At 39.8% G+C, this 20,169-nt stretch overlaps 1 protein-coding gene across 7 annotated transcripts in view; it reads right to left on the reverse strand.

Moving 5' to 3' along the window:
* PARD3B (par-3 family cell polarity regulator beta) overlaps nt 1–20,169 on the reverse strand; it is a 948,983-nt gene that overhangs the window by 45,028 nt on the left and 883,786 nt on the right. The window contains exon 23 of one of the 7 annotated variants that reach the window (XM_072961415.1): nt 1,291–2,012. The exons of the other annotated variants lie outside the window; for them this stretch is intronic. Within the exon in view, the coding sequence (XP_072817516.1) occupies nt 1,964–2,012 (49 nt within the window). The 3' untranslated portion in view covers nt 1,291–1,963. Of the gene's footprint in view, nt 1–1,290; nt 2,013–20,169 lie in introns of those variants that run through there. 7 annotated transcript variants of the gene reach the window in all.

The raw sequence follows: 20,169 nt of genomic DNA on the forward strand, positions 1-20,169 counted from the left end.
AGCTCAGAGGCCAAGAAAGTGTTCTTGTTTTAAAGTGTCAAAACTTAGCTGTTCCAGAGACCATTTCCTGACCCCCTATTTCTGAATCAGATGCCCTTCTTGGGAACTTATTGAGCAGTATCAGTAATGATAGAAAATTAAGTTATGATTAGTTTAAATTTATATAAGATCATGGAAAATGTTGAATGCAGACTTGATGCTTGCATAGAAAAGTTCTGGCTCTATGGAGTTACTAACCACTATATGTAATTACCTGTTTTCTTATTTGTCCCCCAATAAAGTGTGAACTCTGTAATGGTAAGGGCTATTGCTGAGTTCACCCTTGACTTCCCAATGCCTGGCATATGGTTGAAACTCAATTCAGTATTTCTTAAATGAATGTTATTTGGAGATTCCTGGTGTGGAAAAAAGGGTCCTCTCTTCTTTCAACTGAGTGGGACCTATACTTGCCGACTGAGGGAAAAAAATGCTTATTTGAGTTTCAGCCTCATACCTTTCTTCCCCAGCAACTGGCATCTTGCTTGTTGCCTAGTGACCAAGCTCCCAGCTCAGACACTGGCTCCGGTAAATGAGTTTCTGTTGTGATGGTGGGCTCAGCTGCTCGATGGTAAACAACCACTTGAGCTTGGAGCCCAAACTCCTGGGTTCTAGTTCCAGTTCTGCCACTGGCTTTGAGTGAGAAATTTCCATGTTCATTTTCTTCACTTAAAAGTGGGGATTATAATGCCGAGCTCGTAGGGTTGTTGGAAGATCAAATTAGAGATGTAGGGAAAATCCTGTGTAACTGACAAAGCCCTACTCAGTTACGAGATACTGATAGCATTAATACTATCAGTATCAGGCCTGAGGTTCTGCCCTCCCTGTTAAAATCCTACGAGGAATGAGGTCCTACCTCTGAAACCTTAACATCCAAGGCTGTGTACCTTCATTTGTGGCTAGACATTCCTGATGCTAACGGAGCCTTTGCCTTTGGTCTTTTGTTTACAAGACTCCCTCTCAGGCTGTGCTCCTCTCTGCATGCTGGGATCTTGGATTTTTGTCCAAACAGGATGGACTTGTTTGCCTCTGATGATCTTACCTCCTCCTGCTGGAGCCTCTCCCGATCCCTTCTTCTACCTCTGGGGATGTCTGTGTTCAGGACTCAGCCAACTCTGAGCTAAGCCATCCTGACCATCAGTACAGACCCTGCTATGAGCATCATGGGATGAAGCAGCCGGGGAGTTAGCAAAAGTGGTGCCAGGTTTCCACTAATGGAATATGACATTGGGAACATTCTTATCCTTTATCCTATATTAAGCCTCAATTTTCTCATCTGTAAAATTGGAATAGTAATGGTTACCTGCCTCACTGAGTAGTTAGGAGGGTTAAGTTAGAATGTAGAGCACTTAGCACAGTGCCTGGATGTGGTAAGTGATTGACAAAGGCTGGATTTTTAAATTGTTTCTGTTTTTCTCTTTGCTCCAACTTTTTTATTGTTTATTCCTGATTCCGTAATGTCTTACATGCTTTTCTCAGTCTTCCAAATATTCAAATATGTCCAGAGGCCTTTTCTTCTCTAAAAATCTGCTTCCTCCAGATGGAAATGAGGCAAGTTATCACCACTTTTCTAAAATTTATGGACTATGTTCATAAAAAATTTATACAAAATGCACTAAGATGTACACTCTCTCGAAACAGTTGTTCTTTTTTGTGTAGTCCTGGTTATATTCTTGATGTCAAGTTGCCACTTAGTGTATCCATATTGAGGCCACCTCTTGGAGACTTGCTGGAAGACTTGGATGTGGGATCGCTTATGTTCTTAGAGACAAAAACAGTTGTGTGGGCAGCTGTAGGTTACATGTGCGTGCATCCAAACTCAAAGGAATTTGGGAAGCAGTCAAAAGACCATCAAAGACTCATAATGTCCCCATCTCCCTTGTCTCTTCTTTTATATCGGACTATCTGCGTGGATGACACACTGGATTTATTTGGGGGCATATTCTTGAAGTCTGTGCATCAGATGACAATCAGACCTAGAAGTAGAAGACAGTTTGGTGTTCGGGTCTGGTAATTTTTTAGGAGTTTAGCATTCCTTCTTCTATTTGTGAGTGTGCAAAAGCACTTCAACTTTTCTCTTTCATCCTTGATTCTCTTTCCTTCTCCCCTTTTCTTCAGAGTTGGGACCGTGGAAGGCTGCCATTTTTCCTGCCTAGCATCTATCCCGTCTTTTCTTGGTTATGGTATTTTGAGTTTTGGGGAATCACTCCATGTCCCCACTCAGTCCCCATTGTTCAGGTGGGGTGAGTCTACCCAGGACTCCAGAGGTGGCATGTGACCCAGACTGGGCTATCAGAACACTACACCCTCTGGACACAGTGATTGTTTATGGGTAAGTACATAACTCAACCCCAGTAACCCGAGACAGTTCTAGGACTTTTTGTTAGATATGATGGAATGAGAATCCCTCTTTTGCTGGAGTGACTAAGAATACTAAGAAATAAGCTGGTGCTGTGGGCAACGGTCTCTACCCCAGGGTGCAAGAGTGTGCCTAAGAAAAGAGCCAACACAGAGGGACGCAGAGGTAAGAGATGGAGAGAAGGAAGCCAACTCCTGATGGCGTTCTCTGAGTTCCTGGGCAGCTGCACCTGAAGAGAAGCCTACCCTTGGACTTTTTTCCAGTTACTTTTGCCAGTAGATTTTTGTTCTGTATTGGATATAGAAAAATGCCTGAATAATATAGAGGGAGACTGCTAATGCTTACTTGCTGTGTGTGGAGGAGGGTACCTAACGGGATGACCACAAGTACTACTACAGGATAACGTACTTGGAAAGGGCAGGTGGCCATTCACTTCAGTAACTAACAAACAAACAAGGGAGAGAAAAGCTTATTGTAGATCGGGTTGCCTCCGCCTGGCACAGTTCCAGCGTGGAGAAGGTGAAAAGCGGAGGCCTAGAGTACTTCTCTCATTGAACTGTGATTAAAAAAGGATGCTGGCTGGGGAGGAGAAGAGCTGTGGAGTATGGGAGAGGGCCTGATGGGTTCTGGCCCTTGACAGACTTCCTTTCAGCTTAGATGCCTGTGCCTAGAACTGATTTCCGTAACTACGCATGCGGCTGTGTTACCTCTATTTCTGAGGAAGTGAATAGTCCCAACTCCTGTCCTCTACCAGTTGTCTAATAGGTGACAATAAGTGTATGCAGGTACTTAGCAATTAGCTGTATAAATCTAAACCACGCCAGGAAAATTCCTGCCTGTTGAGACCCAAGAGTGTAAAGAAAAAGCAAGATAAAACGACTATCCCATTGTCCCCATGCCTGACAGCATTTATCAGTTGCTCATCTCTGTCTCTGTTCATCTAAACCACTGGAGGTGGGACTGGCTCTGGAGCTGCACTGGGAAGAGAGGTCTGGAGAGCCTGACTGCTGTGAGATTATTATCTTTCGTCCTATGGAATACTGATTTTACGTGATGTTGATTTGAATGGCAGGCAGATGATTCCACTGGCAAAGAAGATGGAAACTTGTTTCTCAGGAGCAGCACAAGGCGGCTGGACTTGCTTGGGTTTTCTCCTGTGCTTTTGACAGAGTGGTAAGTATGAGCCAGGACGTCATGGGGTGGGTCTCAGAGTTGGGGTTTGCCAGGGACCAGCAGTCAGGAGAGCCTGAGCCACCATTACATGACTTGGGAGTCCAGGGAAAAATGGACCTCTCTTTTCCTTCCTCAAACTGACAGAGGCTTAATTTACATATAAGAAACGTGTTCATGAGGTTTTACAAATGTATACATCTGAACCACCATCAGAATCAAGGGCATGGGTGACTATTTTACTTCGTTCAATTGCTTTTTTTTGAAACCACCTCTTAAACTGTGCATTCCACAACTCCACAGAAGACATGAAGAAAATCCTATACTTGAAAAATTCCTTACTTGTCTGGAAAAGCTCCAGTCATTCATGTTTTATAGAAACTGCTGAATGTATTTTAAAAAATCAAGGTCTGGATGGATAACAAAAATGAGAAGTTTGAGTTTCGGAAAGAATTTTTTGGAAAGATAGATATACAAACTATTCAGAACTGAAACTTGGAAAAACATGCTATGTCATCTCCACAATTATTCTTTTGCTTTATGCATTTCTGTTAGCAGAAAACATTTTTTAGTGACAAAAATGCAATTTACTGAAAAATAATTTGTTTTCAATGAAAGACCTCTCAGAGCTCAATTTGAAAGCTCGCAAAACTTAACACAAACAGAATGTCCACTTAAACTCAAAATGATTGAAAATAGAGAACTGACACTTTCTGACACTTTCACAGTGAAATGTCTGGAATATTTTCCCTTCAGATGCAAATTCCTTCCATCTTTTTCTGCCTAAAAACTTCGTCGAATGCCTCCTATGTGCGGTTCTCTGTAGGGCTGAGGACACAGGTGATAGACAGGGCCCTGTCCTTAATGAGCCGATGGCTGTTGCTGTCTGTCTCCTGCGTCCACACCCATGCTCATCGCTCTTCTAGTAGGTCTGCTGATCTTTGCAAAGCACGGCTGTAAATGGGAAACTGGGAAAAGAGATGGGAGCAGGAAAAGGGGAAAGAAAAGCAGCCTATAACTATTTTTCATTTGATGAAGACCAGCAGTTCTGCTTATTTCCCCACTGTTGGTCATGGCTGGGGTTCATGGTAGAGAAAGAGTCTAAAAATCCAAATCCATGAAAAGCAAAAAACCAATGCAAATAACCCAGGACCTGAGTGTTCACCTAAAACAGAATTCGCCCTCAGTGGCTTTATCTACTTTCTCCCTGTGGCTTTTGTTTTCCGGATGTAAAGTCAATGCCAACACAATGAGATACCAGAAGCTTCCAATGCAATTACTGAATTTCTTATATGTCAAAATTTGGAGAAGAGAATAACCTGCTTCTGATGGCTGTGGTATTACTATTCAGAGCATTGGAGCAGTGGGTTATTAAATACAGATAATGTGACTGTCGACCACCAAACCTCAATCTGATATATTCCAGTGCTGACTGTGAATCTTTTTCAATTAAGTAGCTTTCTTCATGAAAACACTGAAAGTAAAACCAAATCTATACCACAAATACAATTGTGGTTTATAAGGAGATGAAGACAGTTCATAAGAATAGACATTTACTTCTTGACAGTGACTTCTATGATTTTCCAGGATGCAGTGGCTCATTCGGATACTACCATTAGCTATTTGAGACCTATGATTTCCATGGTAGCATCTTAGACCTCACAGGGCACCTGATAGTAATGCAGGTCTTCTGGTCCACTGTGGTTGTGGATGTGGCTTCTGAGATACACCAGTGGGAGGTTTTCTTCTTGAGACCAAAGGATGGAGGTGGATGTGTTGGCATAGAAGCTCTCTGCTCTTAGCTTCTTGAGAGAGGTTCAAGAAATTTACACTGCAGGTTGTTACCAGAAATTTGAAACAGACTAAGGCAGAGCCTTACAACTGCCACCATGTACTTGGTTCTTTCGTAGGAGGTCCATCTCCCCGGTTACATTTCCCATCTGTTTTTGTGTGCCATCTACTTTATCCTCAGAGCCCTTAGCATATGAATCATAATTATTTTAAGTTCCTGGTATGATAATTCCAACATCCCTGCCTGGTCTGGTTCTGATGTTTGCTTTCTTCAAATTGTGTTTTTGTTTCTGTCTTGCCTTTTAGTATGCCTTGCAGCTTCTTCTTGATAGCTGAAGTGATACAGTGGGTAAAAGGAACTGCTCCAAATAGGCCTTCAGTGATGTGGTGGTGAGGTGTATGGGGGAAGGAAAGCAGCCCACAGTCCTGTGATTAGGGCACAGATTTTTAGTGAGCTGATGCCTCTGGGCTGTGAGCCGCACACTTCTTTCTCAGTGTCTTTCTTTCCCCGTAGGTGGGACAAGCTGGCCGGAGTGGCCTGGACTTGGGTACTTCCCTCCTCCCACAGGAAAGGCTGGAGCCAGCTGGAGTTGGGTACTTCCCTTCCGCCGGGTCAGTTAGGTTTGGTTAACTAGCTTCTCCTGAGGGCAGGGCTTATTAAGAACAGAGTGTTTCAAAATGGTTCCTTTTCTTCTCCCCCTTTTGGAAACAAGAGCATTTTTCTTTGATACTGACTCTAGGAATCCACTGGAGCTCCTGGAGGTAAATGTCACTTTCGAGATTTGGTGAGGCCAAATGTGATGCCCCCGCCCATGACCGGGTCCCCACCGAGCCTCTGACAATTCCCCAACTACAGGTCAGGTTTTCCTACCCTGGTGCTGGTTCCTGCAGCCACTCCATTCCTGAGTCTCTGCTGGGAGCTGTGACTCCCTGTATTTGCCTGCCTGTCTCTCCAACCTTTGGGCAGCAGTTTCCCTGTGTCCTCACCTCTCTTATGGATCCAAGAAAAGTTGCTGATTTTTCAGTCTGTTTACCTCTCTGCTTGCTAGGACACTGTGGTGACTTCCAAGCTCCTTACCTTCAGAACTAGAAACCAGAAGTCTCCATCAGGTATTGGGTAGCAAAGTTAACAACTGGTGAAAACTTTTCTTCATAATAAGAATTTTTTTAAAATAAGAAAGTACAAGGACATCTGGCCCAGACTGGAAACTTGCAAATTCCATTTTACAGCAGAAAACTATCACCCCATGACAGCTCCCTCCTTCTGGCACTAAATTGTCTCCAATAACTCAGCAGCAAATAAGGGGCAATGAGTCAAATAGAGAAAAAAATTTGACTTAAAATTTATAAAATTATCTTTACAACAAACTCCTAGAGAAATTAAAAATTTCCATGTGTATCTCAAGGCTATGTATAAAGAAGGTTAATAATAGGAAACAAGATTTTCCACTGTGCCTTTAAAGAATAATCAAATGGGATGAAATATCTAAGATGAAGAAAATTCTGCAATAATCTCTCACCAACCCTCTTTGGATATTAGGCAACAAGAGAGAAAATCGTAATGGAATAATAGCCTTCTACATGAAAGAATTATGGTAGGTTGACGTTAGGCTGAGCTGCAGTCCAGTCGAAATGAAAGAAGTTCTGAGCAAGCCTGTCACAGAATTTCTAAAAGAAGAAAATCAGTGTGTGTTTTTAGACTATCTTCCTCATATTCAGCCTGCAGTAACTTGAACTGAGAATTGGCTTTTTATGGAGATTTATTACAATAGCATTGCCATTCAAGAGTAGGCGGCAATCATCATAAATAAAGAGCAGGCACAAAAGGATGTGATGATTCAAGACACAGTATTTGTCAAGGTGGGTAAATCATGGACTTACTTATATGGCAAATAAATACCCACTATGAAAGCAATTTCATTAGGAGAAAATCTTTTTCTGCCTGCCCTGGAAACACGGCATCAAGCTGCCATGGTTTGGATTTCCTATCTTTGTTGAAGGCATCCTTGGTCTTCTAAGAATTCAGAAACCAATGCCTGGTCTCTCCGTTTTATGGTGATGAAGAAATAGTGTGGATTTCCTCCAACACCAAATCTGCTGTGGTCTGAGGGTTGATGCTTATCATCAGTAGTGCTGAGTAGGCTTGCTTTCTGCAAGAGACCACAAAGCTACTGCAATCTAGTACAAAGCCCTTCCTGAAATATGAGGGGAGAGAGCCAGAAGACTCTCTGTTCCCGTACTTGCCCTAAAAGTTGAAGAGGCAGGGCCTCCGCGTCTCCCCACATTTCCTTTGGACATTGAAATCGGTGTAAGTGAACGTGTTTCCATGTCCAGCTTTGTTGTTTCAGCTGTTATGAGAGCTTGGGATATCAATTACTCCCTGCCTGGAGAGGCTGACCTGCACAACAGCTCGAGGCTTCAAGGCTGGCCTCCCCCTTCCCTGACTGCCCCTCATTTCAATAAATGCCTGCCTGCCAGAGTCTTCCGAGGCTACCACTCTGGCCTTCCCATCCCCACTAAGTGATTCATTAGGTTGAATTAACCCTTTAAACACTACTATTTACCAAAGTGTCCCTAGGGATTCTCACACACTCCATCATTTTTAGCCATTATAAACAGCCGGTCCCAGCAGAGCGGAATCCACTTTAAGGTTACTCAGGTTGACAATGTGGGTTTCGTTAGTCCCAATTTACTTAAAAGCTCAAGACAGCATTTACTTTGTGAGATGGGGCATATGCATTTTCATCTCCCAGCCTGTGCATTCTGAATATGCTGCTTTCCATAAACACCTAAGTGGGCATTCCCCAGAAAGACTAAGCCAGGAAGGAGTGATCACACCAAGGCTGTGGGTGACACAGGATCTATTTTCATGCCTCCGTTACCCAGGCCTCCTTTTTGGTTGTTGCCATTTTCTGCCTATAATCAGCTGTGTGCACAATAAGTGGTGCCTGCCAAATGGCCATTTGTGGGTGCAATTAGACACCTGTGCCTTCAGACAAGTTGCAAGCACCTAATTGTGCCTGCATGTAGCCACTTGTGGGTGCAATTATCCAGAAATCCAGGTGTGCCTGGTATTATGTACAATTTAAGGGGAAAAAAGTGTTTTCCAAAAAGAAGACTCAGGTTGAACGTGTACCTTTCAGACTTTAACTGGGAGGTTCAGCAGAGCTACCACCACTCTGCGCTTATGGAGCCTGCGTTTTAGGGTCCACAGCAGTGCTGCCCAACAGAAAACAATGCAAGCCATCTACACACTTCATAGTTTCCTAATAGCCACTTTAAAAAGTAAAATGGAATAGGTCAAACTAACTTTAGTAATTTATTTTATTTAACCCAGTATATCTGAAATATTATTTTAACATGTAATCAATGTAAAAATGAGAAAGCTTGGGATCAAGATGGTGGAGTAAAAGGACATGGAACTCACCTTCTCCCACAAATATGTCTTATGTGCAACAACTCTCACAAAATAACCTACTGAACTCTGGCAGAAGACCTTACATAATCAAAACTGCAAGAAAGGCCACGTAACTGGGTAAGCAACAAAACAAAACAAAACAAAAACCAAGATGGGACCAATACCCCTGGTAGGGAGCTTTGAAAGAAGAGAAGTTCCCTTACCCTGGGAAGCCCCTTCATCAGCAGAGTGATCAGCTGGGACAGAAAGGGAGCTTCAGAGGCTTGGAGGAGAGTGCAGCAGTCTGTTTGCTGCAGGCAGAACAGGGAGTGTCTGGCACAGAGGATCCGTGCCACCTTGCCGCATTCCCCAGCCTGAGACATGCACCTGCTGGTGTGAGTCGGGGCTAGGTGCTGAAACTTGGGCTTCAGAGGACAGACATAAGGAGAAGACTGGGGCTGACTGCACAGAGACAACCTGAAGGGGCTGGAGTGTGATAGGAGCCACAGCTAGAAGTGAGTGCAACGGAGCCTGGACCCACCATAAAAAGCCCCATTGTTAATGTGTGAAGGATGGGGGGAGACTCCACCGTAGCAGCCCCCTTCTCAGCATGCTCACAGTCAATGTGGCTCTGTCTCTAAGAACTCTGGGACCACATGAGTGCTGGTGGGTTGCCCCCAAGAGGAAGTTGGGCTGAAATCTGAGCCATGTGTCCCAGGTGGCTTTAGTGGATTTACACAGCCAGTGCCTTTGTAAGGTCAGCACATTTGGGTCATCTGAGCAGACTACTTTTGTGTGGCTGGGGCAGGTCCAGCATTAGCAGTGAGTGGCTGCACACAGAGATGGGACTGGGGGGGGGGGTCTCAGCTGACTCCATACCTCCTATGGAAGATCCAGGTGTAGGACTATGGCAGGTCCTGGAGCCTGACTTAAGCAGATCTGCTCCAGTGGCTTTAGGAGCACAGTGCATGAAGGACACTGGGGCAGACAACCTGCATTCCCTGAGGTGGGGCTGAGGGCAGTGCCAAAAATAGTATACTTTGTGAGCCCACAAAACAAGTGACAGGTGACACCACAAAGGGTACTTCCCAGTGGACATCTCCTGTCTAGGGATGCTCAGCGGCTCCTCTCCCAGCAGAAGCACTCCAGTCCTGTCTACCTTACAAAGCAGCTCAGAATGTGACCTGAGGGCTTCTAGTCCAACAACTGGGGAGCAGACCCTGCCCCCAGTAGGTCTCTGGCAACCACAGAGCAAAGAGGAAGCCCCACTCAACATCTAGTGCAGGCTCCAGTCACCACAACACCCATCACATCCCCTATCAAGGGGATAACAGCCAGCACACATGGAGGAAAGATGTGGCAGGCATCTATACTAAAAACAGCCCTAACAACAAAAATATTAAGATGCACACAGGCTACACAGGGATACTCCCACATAAAAACAGCCCTTCAAATTGACACAACATTGTAAACTGACTATACCTCAATTTAAAAAATTAAAAAAAAATTAGCCCTCATTCAAGACCACAGTAGATAACTGTTACTCCTAAATTCATAGTTAGTTAGAGAAATACAAATAAAATGAAGCAGAGGAACCACTCCCAATTAGAAGAACAAGATAAATCCCCTGAAAGAACAAACAAACAGATCTTTCAAGTCTACCAGATCTAGAGTTCAAAAAGGAGATAAAAATACTGAAGGAATTAAGAAAGGCTATTGATAGAAGTGCAGATCACTGTAACAAGGGACTAGAAACTATAAAGAGGAACCAAGTAAAAGTAGAAACCTCATTTTCCAAGATGAAAGCTGAGTTAAAGCAATGAATAGCAAACTAAATAATGTGGAAGAACAAATAAGTGATCTGGAAGACAGAATAATGGAAATCACTCAATCAGAACAGCAGACAGAAAGACAAATTAAAAAAAAAAAAGCAACATAAGAGACCCATGGGATAATATAAAGCATGCTAATCTATGCATAATAGAGGTTCCAGAAGGTGAAGAAAGAGAAAAGGGGATTGAAAATATATTTGAAGAAATTATGGCTAAAACCCCCCAAATCTAAAGGAGGAAACAGATATCCAGGTATAGGAAGCACAGAGGGTCCCAAAAAGACCTATAACCAAGATATATTATAATTGAAATGGCTAAAGTTAAAAAAAAGATTCTAAAGGCAGCAAGAGAAAAACGAAGAGTTAGTTACAAGGGAATCCCTATAAGGCTATCAGCTGATTCCTCTACAGAAACATTGCAGGCCAGAAGGGAGTGGCACGATAATATTCAAAGTCTTAAAGGGGAAAACCTGCAACCTAGGATACTCTACTCAGCAAGATTATCATTTAAAATAGGAGAGATTAAAGAATTTTTCAGACAAGCAAGAACTAAAATAATACAGAAGTACTAAACCTATCCTAAAAGAAACATTGAAAGGTCTTCTGTAAATAGGAAAGAAGCAAGACTATAGAAAATAGAAAACTACCATTGGAAATGCAATGATAACTACAATGAGAAGCAAAAGAATAAACATGAAGATGTAAAACAGTCAGAATCATAAAATGTGAGTGAGGGGAGTAAGAAAATATAGACTTTTTTTTTTTTTTTAGAATGTGTTTGAGTCTATATGATTACCAATCTAAAGCAAGTAGATATGGTAATGGGTTAACATAGTTGAAAAACAGGGTAACCACAAATCAAAAACATACAATAGAGTCACAAAAATCTAAAAGAAGAGAACTTAAGCATAATACAAAAGAAAATCATCAAACCACAAAGGGAAAAACAAAAATAGAAAGGAACAAAGAAGAAATACAAAATCAATTTGAAAACAAGGTTTAAAATGGCAGTAAATACATATCTGTCAATAAGTACCTTAAATGTTAATGGGCTAAATGTTCAAATCAGAAGACACAGAGTGGCAGATTGGATAATAAAGCAAGAGTCTACAATATGCTGCCTACAAGAGACCCACTTTAAGGTGAAGGACACACAAAGACTGAAAATGAGGGGATAGAAAAAGGTATTTCATGCATATGGAAATGACAAGAAAGCAAGGGTAGCAATACTCATATTGACAAAATAGACTTAAAGGCCATAAAAAGATAAAGAAAGACACTATATAATGATAAAAGGACCCATACAAGAAGAAGGTATTATATTTGTTAACATATATGCACCCAATACAAGAGCACTTAAAAACATAAAACAAATAGTAACAGACATAAAGGGAGAAATCGATGGAATATTTCTCACAGAAAGAGAAAAAAATGAGTTCATGGAGACTAAACACCATGCTACTAAAAAGCCAATGGGTCAAATAGAAAATTAAAGAGGAAATAATGAAATCACACAGAACATTTTAAGAATACCTTGAGACAAATGAAAACACTACACATCTATGGGATGCAGCAAAAGCAGCTCTAAGAGGGAAGTTCATGAGATACAGGCCTTCCTCAAACAACAAGAACAATCTCAAATAAACAACCTAACCTGCCATCTAAAAGAATTAGAAAAAGAAGAGAAAACAAAAAAAATAGATAAAAAATATAAAAAATCAACACTGAGAACTGTTTTTTTGAAAGAGTAACAGAATCGACAAACTTCTGGCCAGGCTCACCAAATATACAAAATAAGAAATGAGAGAGGAGAAATGACAAACCATACCACAGAAATACAAAAATCCATGAGAATAATATGAACATTTATGCTAACAAATTGGACAACCTAGAAGAAATGGACAAATTTCTAGAAACATACAGTCTACCAAAACTGAATCAAGAAGAAATAGATAATTTGAAGAGACTGATCACTAGAAGTGAAAATAGAATCTGTAATTAAAAAACAAACAAACAAACAAACCTCCCTGAAAACAAAAGGCCAGGACTGAATGGCTTCTTTGGGGAATTCTACCAAACATACAAAGAAGAATTTATACTGATCTTTCTCAAACTCTTCCAAAAGAGTGAAGAGGAGGGAGCATTTACAAACTCATTCTATGAAGCTACCATCACCCTGATACCAAAACCAAAGACACTCCCAAAGAAGACAATTACAGGCCAATAACTTTGATCAATATAGATGCAAAAATTCTCAACAAAACATCAGCAAACCAAATTTACAACACATAAAAAAGATCATATACTATGATATTTGGATTCATCCCAGGGACAAAAGGATGGTTCAACATATGCAAATCAATCCATGTAATATACTACATCAGCAAAAGAAAAGACAAAACCATATGATCATCTCAATAGATGCAGAAAAAGCATTTGATAAAATTCAACATGCATTCATGGGCATAGTGGGCACAGAAGGAACATATCTCAACATAATATGACCTGTTTATGACAAACTACAGTGAACATAATACTCAACAGTGAAAAGTTGAAAGCTTTCCAGCTAAAATCTAGAACAAGACAAGGATGCCCACTCTTACCATTTCTATTCAACATGTCTTGGAAGTCGTAGCCACAACAATCAGACAAGAAAAAGAAATGAAAGGGATCCAAATTGGAAGAGAAGAGGTAAAACTGTCAGTATATACAGATGACATGATACTATGTATAGAAAACCCTAATGACTTCACACAAAAACTTTCAGGACTGATAAAGAAATTTAGTAAGGTGGCAGGATAAAAGATTAACATCCAGAAGTCAGTTGCATTTATGTACACTAACAATAAAATATCAGAAAAGGAAAGTAAAAAGACAGTCTCTTTAAAACCACATAAAAAAATACTTAGGAATAAACCTGACCAAGAAGGTGAAAGACTTATATGCTAAGAACTTTAAAACATTGATATAGAATATTAAAGATAATTTAAAAAATGGGGAGATAGCCCACGCTCTTGGATTGGAAGAATTAATATTGTTAAAATGGCCATTCTACCCAAAGCAATCTACAGATTTAATGTGATCCCTATCAAATTACCCAGGACATTTTTCACAAAGCTAGAACAAATAATCCTAAAATTTACACAGAATCACAAAAGACCCAGAATTACCAAAGCAATACTGAAGAAAAAGAATGAAGCTGGAGGCATAACCCACCCAGAATTCAGACAATACTACAAAGCCACAGTAATCAAAACAGTGTGGTAATGGTACAAAAACAGTCATATGGATCCACTGAACAGAGTAGAGGGCCCGGATATAAATCCACACACCTATGGTCAATTAATCTTTGACAAATGAGGCAAGAATATACAATGAAGAAAAGATAGCCTCTTTGGTATCTGGTGTTGGGAAAGCTGGACAGCTGAATGTAAATCAGTAAAGTTGGAACACTCTAAACAAAAATAAACTCAAAATGGCTTAAAGACTTAAACATAAGACAGGACACCATAAATCTCCTAGAAGAGAACATAGGCAAATCATTCTCTGACTTAAATCATAGCAATGTTTTCCTAGGTCAGTCTCCCGAGGCAATACAAATAAAAGCCAAAATAAACAAATAGGACCTAATCAAACTTGTAAACTTTTGCACAGCAAAGGAAACCATAAAAAGACAACCTATGGACTGGGAGAAAATATTTGTAAGTTATGTGACTGACAGGGGTTTAATTTCCACTATATACAAACAGTGCATACAACTCAATAATAAAAAAACAACCCAATAAAAAAATGGGCAGAAGAAGAAATAACTATTTCTCAATGAAGACATACAAATGGCCAGTAGGCACAAGAAAAAATGCTCAATATTACTAATTATCAGAAAAATGCAAATCAAAACTACAATGAGGTATCACCTCATATCGGTCAGAATGGCCATCATTAAAAAGTCTACAAATGATAAATGCTGGGGAGGGTGTGGAGAAAAGGGAACCCTTCTACACTGTTGGTGGGAATGTAGTTTGGTGCAGCTATTATGGAAAACAGTATGGAGATTCCTTAGAAAACTAAAAATAGACTGACCCCATGATCTAGCAATCTTACCCCTGGGCATATATCTGGACGAAACTCTAATTCAAAAAGATACATGCCCTCCAGTGTTCATAGCAGCACTATTTACAATAACCTAAATGTCCATCAATAGATGACTGGATAAAGAAAATGTGGTGGGTGTGTGTGTGTGGGTGTGTGTATGTAAAATGGAGTACTACTCAGACACTTAAAAAAAGAATAAAATAATGCCATTTGCAGCAACATGGATGGACCTGGAGATTGTCATACTAAATGAAATAAGCCAGAAAGAGAAAGAAAAATAGCATATGATATTACTCATATGTGGAATCTTAAAAAAAAAAGAAAAAAAGTAGACACTAATGAACTTATCTACAAAACAGAAACAGACTCACAGACAGAGTAAACATACTTATGGTTACTGGGGGAAAAGGGGATGGGAAGGGACAAATTGGGAGTTTGAAATTTGCAAATACTAACTACTATATATATAATATATAAAAAACAAATTTCTTCAGTATAGCACAGGGTACTATATTCAGTATCTTGCAGTAACCTATAACAAAAAAGAATATGAAAACCAATATATGTATGTATATATATGACTGAAACATGCCGTGCACCAGAAATTGACACAATGTAATTGTTTACTTCAGTTAAAAAAAAAGGATGAAATAATGCCATTTATAGAAACATGGATGGACCTCGAGATTATCATACCAAGTGAAGTAAGCCAGACAAAGAAAGACAAATATATGATATCACTTACATGTGGAATCTTAAAAAATGATACAAATGAACTTATTTACAAAACAGAAAGAGATCCACAGATATAGAAAACAAACTTATGGTTACCAAAGGGGAAAGGGGAGGAGTAATAAATTAGGAGTTTGGGATTAGCAGGTACAAACTATTATATATAAAATAGATAAACGACAAGGTCTACTGTATAGCATATGGAATTGTATTTAATATCTTGTAATAGCCTATAATGAAAAAGTATACACACACACACACACACACACACACATATAGAAATGAATCATGATGCTGTACATTGGAAACTAACAACACTGTAAATCAACTATGCTGCAATAAAAAATAATGAGCTATCTTACGTTTTTTAGAGAGGGTTTTCCTAAATTTTTGGAGCCTGGTGTGTATTTTACACTTAAAACACATTACAATTCAGGCTGGTTACATTTTAAATACTGATGATCACATATGGTAGTGGCTACCATATTGGAAAATGTTGGTCTACAGAGAATTGTTTTCAACTGTGATTATATGTTTGGTTTTTTTTTTTAACCTTTAAGCACTTTCTTAAATATTTACACAATCAGATTTCAAAGAAGAACATCTGAAAATGCTGTTTAGTGTCTAAGAGTTGTCAATGGTTAACATGGCCCTTATAATACGTATTGCCAGTAAACGAATGAAGGTTGAAAATCTGCCCTTGCTGCTTTGTGTTTTGGTTTATGAGGAACATGCTGGGGCTAGGTTTGGAAGTGACAGGCATAAGCCATGTAGACCAAACCAGAAGATGGGTAGCTAGAATTGGAAGGGAGGTGGGAATGGGGCACTCAGGACAGGAAAAGGCAATGGACCCAAGATTGTGGAGGTCTGCATTATCCCGTGGTATATATCTAAATGGTGGTTCCAAATTAGCCAGACAAGTATGGCATTAATTTTAACAGAAAGTATGATTCACCTGGGTTGCATTTGGGGATTACTGAACTAAAATTCGGTAAGAAACTCAAGAAGTTATCTTTCTTTTACTCTAAAATGGAGAAATATGGTACCTACCTGACTGAGTTGTGGTGTGAATTAAATGAGTTAATACATGTAAAACACTCCAACAGTGCCTATGCATAATATGCAGTCCATGAATATCAGTTGCTATCCTCATCCTCCTCACCCCCAATATCATCATGATTTTTATCATGATATTTATTCTCAGGCCATTCCAGGATAGTATGCCTCTATTATACACACACATAACATGCATTTATTTATATGTATGTACATATACACAAATGCACATAGATGTATAGAGCTTTGGAGAAGGGAGATGGCTTACTTCTCCTTTGTATATGGTTTCCAATGTCTCCCAATCCCTTCAGTCATCATTGCCATGCACTCAGATATGTCCTTGGAATGCAGAAGTTGAATGTGAACATCTCTGATGCTCTCATCAGTCTTAGTGGACTTCAAGCGTGTAACACAGGCATTGCCTGGGAATTCGTTAAATGGAAGCTCAAAGCCACTTGTAATGCTCTAACTTACACTTCACAAAAAGAGTCCATGGAGAGTACACAGAATGCTTTTTCTTTCTTGTATAAATACTCCCCAAATCAAGAACAACCTCTTTCACACACTTACGTAGTAATTAAGTAAATTTTAAATAAGTAGAAAGAAGATGTGGTATATTTATACAATGGAATACTACACAGCCATAAAAACCGACATGACGCCATTTGCAGCAACATGGATGCTCCTGGAGAATGTCATTCTAAGTGAAGTAAGCCAGAAAGAGAAAGAAAAATACCATATGAGACCACTCATATGTGGAATCTAAAAAAAAAAACCACAAACAAAGCATAAATACAAAACAGAAATAGACTCATAGACATAGAATACAAACTTGTGGTTGCCAAGGGGGTGAAAGGTGGAAAGGGATAGACTGGGATTTCAAAATTGTAGAATAGATAAACAAGATTATACTGTATAGCACGGGGACATATATACAAGATCTTATGGTAGCTCACAGAGAAAAAAATGTGACAATGAGTATATATATATATATTCATGTATAACTGAAAAATTTTGCTCTACACTGGAATTTGATACAACATTGTAAAATGATTATAAATCAATAAAAAATGTTAAAAAATTTTACATAATTAGGTTATACGTTTACACACCTACACCAACAATCCACCTTCCTCCGCCCCCCCTACCCCCCCCTCCAGTAACCAATTCCCCATTCCTGATTCCTTTCCTGACTACCCTGAGACTAGCCCGTTCAGCCACCCAGCTGCCCTGGATTCTGTGCCTTCTTTACCAGTGTCACTGCTGGCTAGAATATTTCTTCCTCATCTCTTCTTTTTTTAACTCCCCTGCATCAGTCAGCAAGAGAATCGAGCAATGCCCAGTTTTCCTCTGGGTCTTACTAATAAACACGCCAGTTCATTCCATGAGAGGCAATACCAAATTCTTGAACAGAGCTGAATCCTCCACCTCCCCTCCCACTCTTCCCCAGATACCTCAAGAACTTTTCTTGTTTCTATTAGTTCCTTCCATTGCCAAAAGCATTTGAGGGAAAGGCAATAATCTAGACTAGTCTACAGAATGTTCTAGGAAAAAAAATCCCAAAGGCAGCAAAGCCATCAACCTGGAGAGTGGCCAGATGCCGCCCCTAGAACAGCATCTTCCAGCTACTTCCTCCTCCTTCCCTGATTGAACCTGCTTTTCCTCAAGTACAATGATTAAAATAGATGAAACATGCCTTCTTATTCAATTTTATATTTTTCTGCTTTAATTACCAGCATTGTACTGGTATTCTTCAAAGCAATGTTTTTTTCATTGTTTCCTTTCATTACTTCTCATTTTTGTGTTCAGACTCCAGTGTGTTACTCCAGAAGGCAAGAGGGTGTGAGTTATTCTGAGTCCGTTAACCGTTGAGAACACCCACTCTGGAGTAGGTGTGTCAACGTCCCACAGCAGCAATGTTTTAAAAGCGATTTTCATGTGGACAGCACTTCAGTTACGTAACAGGCCAAACAGGTTTGTGTGGCTGCTTGCCTGGCAACCTGCTCATTGGACAGAACGTCCTCTCTATGAAAAATGCAGTCCAAGTTCCAGGACACTTGGTTTGTTCCCAGCCTGTAGAAACGTAATTTGTTTGAGATTGAGGACTGACTGCATGAGGGATGGATTTGGGCTGGCTCATCTGCATCTTCTCACCTAACTATTTGCAGGTGGAAAGCAGAAATGAAGACAGCAGGATGAGAATCCACACCTGGGGGCCAGCACACAGCCAGACTGTGTGGACCAGCTCTAACCCCCATCCACAAAGCTGCCTCTGACTGACTTAACATGCCTGAAAACTGGAGTTATATCTTCTTCCACCATCTTTTTCTTTAAAAAAAAAATTTTTAGACTGCTCAGGTGTCTTTAATGGAAAATATTAGTGAATTCTCAACCCTAGTCAAATGCTTGAAATGTGCGCATTTCTCATTTTAAGGTACAGATTTCCAAAAGTATATCCAGGTATTTTACACACAAATTGCAATCAAAACGTATAGGTAATTTTCAGTATGAAATAGAATCACTTAGAGATAAACTTGTCCTAATAATTCTGAAGAGGCTACTATAATTCTTGTTGCTTCAGAAAGAGTAGCTTTTCCCCACTGTCTTATGCCTTTCCATGAGTCAACAAATGAAGAATGGAACAACCATCTGTGGAATGGCTGAAAAACAGAAAGGTTTTAAATCTTTCTTATGTGACTATCATTAGTAGATCCATTTGTGTTCAAAGTTCCTTTCTTTGTGATCAATTCTTTTACTAACTCCAGCCATGTAGAGTGAAGCATTTAAAGTTCATTTTTTTAAGACACTGAAACATCATCTTTGAATAAAATTTTAAAATAGGCATTAGCATAGCTTTTGGTACCACATCTGAGACGGAAGTCATTGACACACGTTCTCAGCTCACCGCCTGGTCACGGACCTTTAGTCCCCGCCACGAAGCAGTATCAACACGCCCTCTTGTTACAGTGTCACCACACACATGTCATTCCCATTATTACAGATGTCAAGAAAGAGACAGGAGAAGCCTGTTTTATTATGGCCATGAATGATAGCAAGAGATTGGACCTTCCAGGGGGCACTCTGCTTAAATGGGTGATTCAGAGATGCCGTGCCTCATACGCAAAAAAAGATCTAAATTTATTACGTTTAATGTTTAACATAAATCACCAAACCTGCATGTGTTATAAAAATGAGCTAAAATGCTGCTTAACAGACATTATTAAAGAGTCTTAAGTGTGGAGCCACTTCTAATTGCTTAAAGTTCACATTTCTTACAAGTACTCATTTTTCAGAAATATTTCTTCCAGTAAGAAGGCCCTTATTTCAGTGTGAGATATAATCCGGGGAACAGATCCCTTTAGGAAAGCATCATCTTTATGTCCACAAAAGGAATCGCAGTAGAATCTAAGATTTAAACCTTATTCCTCCTTATTTTAATATGAGGCAAAATCAAGGTTAACGATAATTAAGAATACAATGACAAACAGTTCGAGCTAGTGTGCTTGGAGTAAAACTTCTGAGGCAAAAAATATCAAGAGCCAATCAGCTATTATTAGTCCCAGAAAACATTTAAAAGAACAGTGCAGAAAATTATCTGTGCTGTTTTTATCATCTTGATTACAGGATATAAACATGGGTAATTTAAAATTAATCTGTGGAAGAATATGCTGTCATTTCAATTACAGGAAAAAGAATCACCCTTTA

The sequence above is a fragment of the Vicugna pacos genome, chromosome 5 (assembly GCF_048564905.1).
Source record: "Vicugna pacos chromosome 5, VicPac4, whole genome shotgun sequence".
Classification (NCBI taxonomy): Eukaryota; Metazoa; Chordata; class Mammalia; order Artiodactyla; family Camelidae; genus Vicugna; species Vicugna pacos.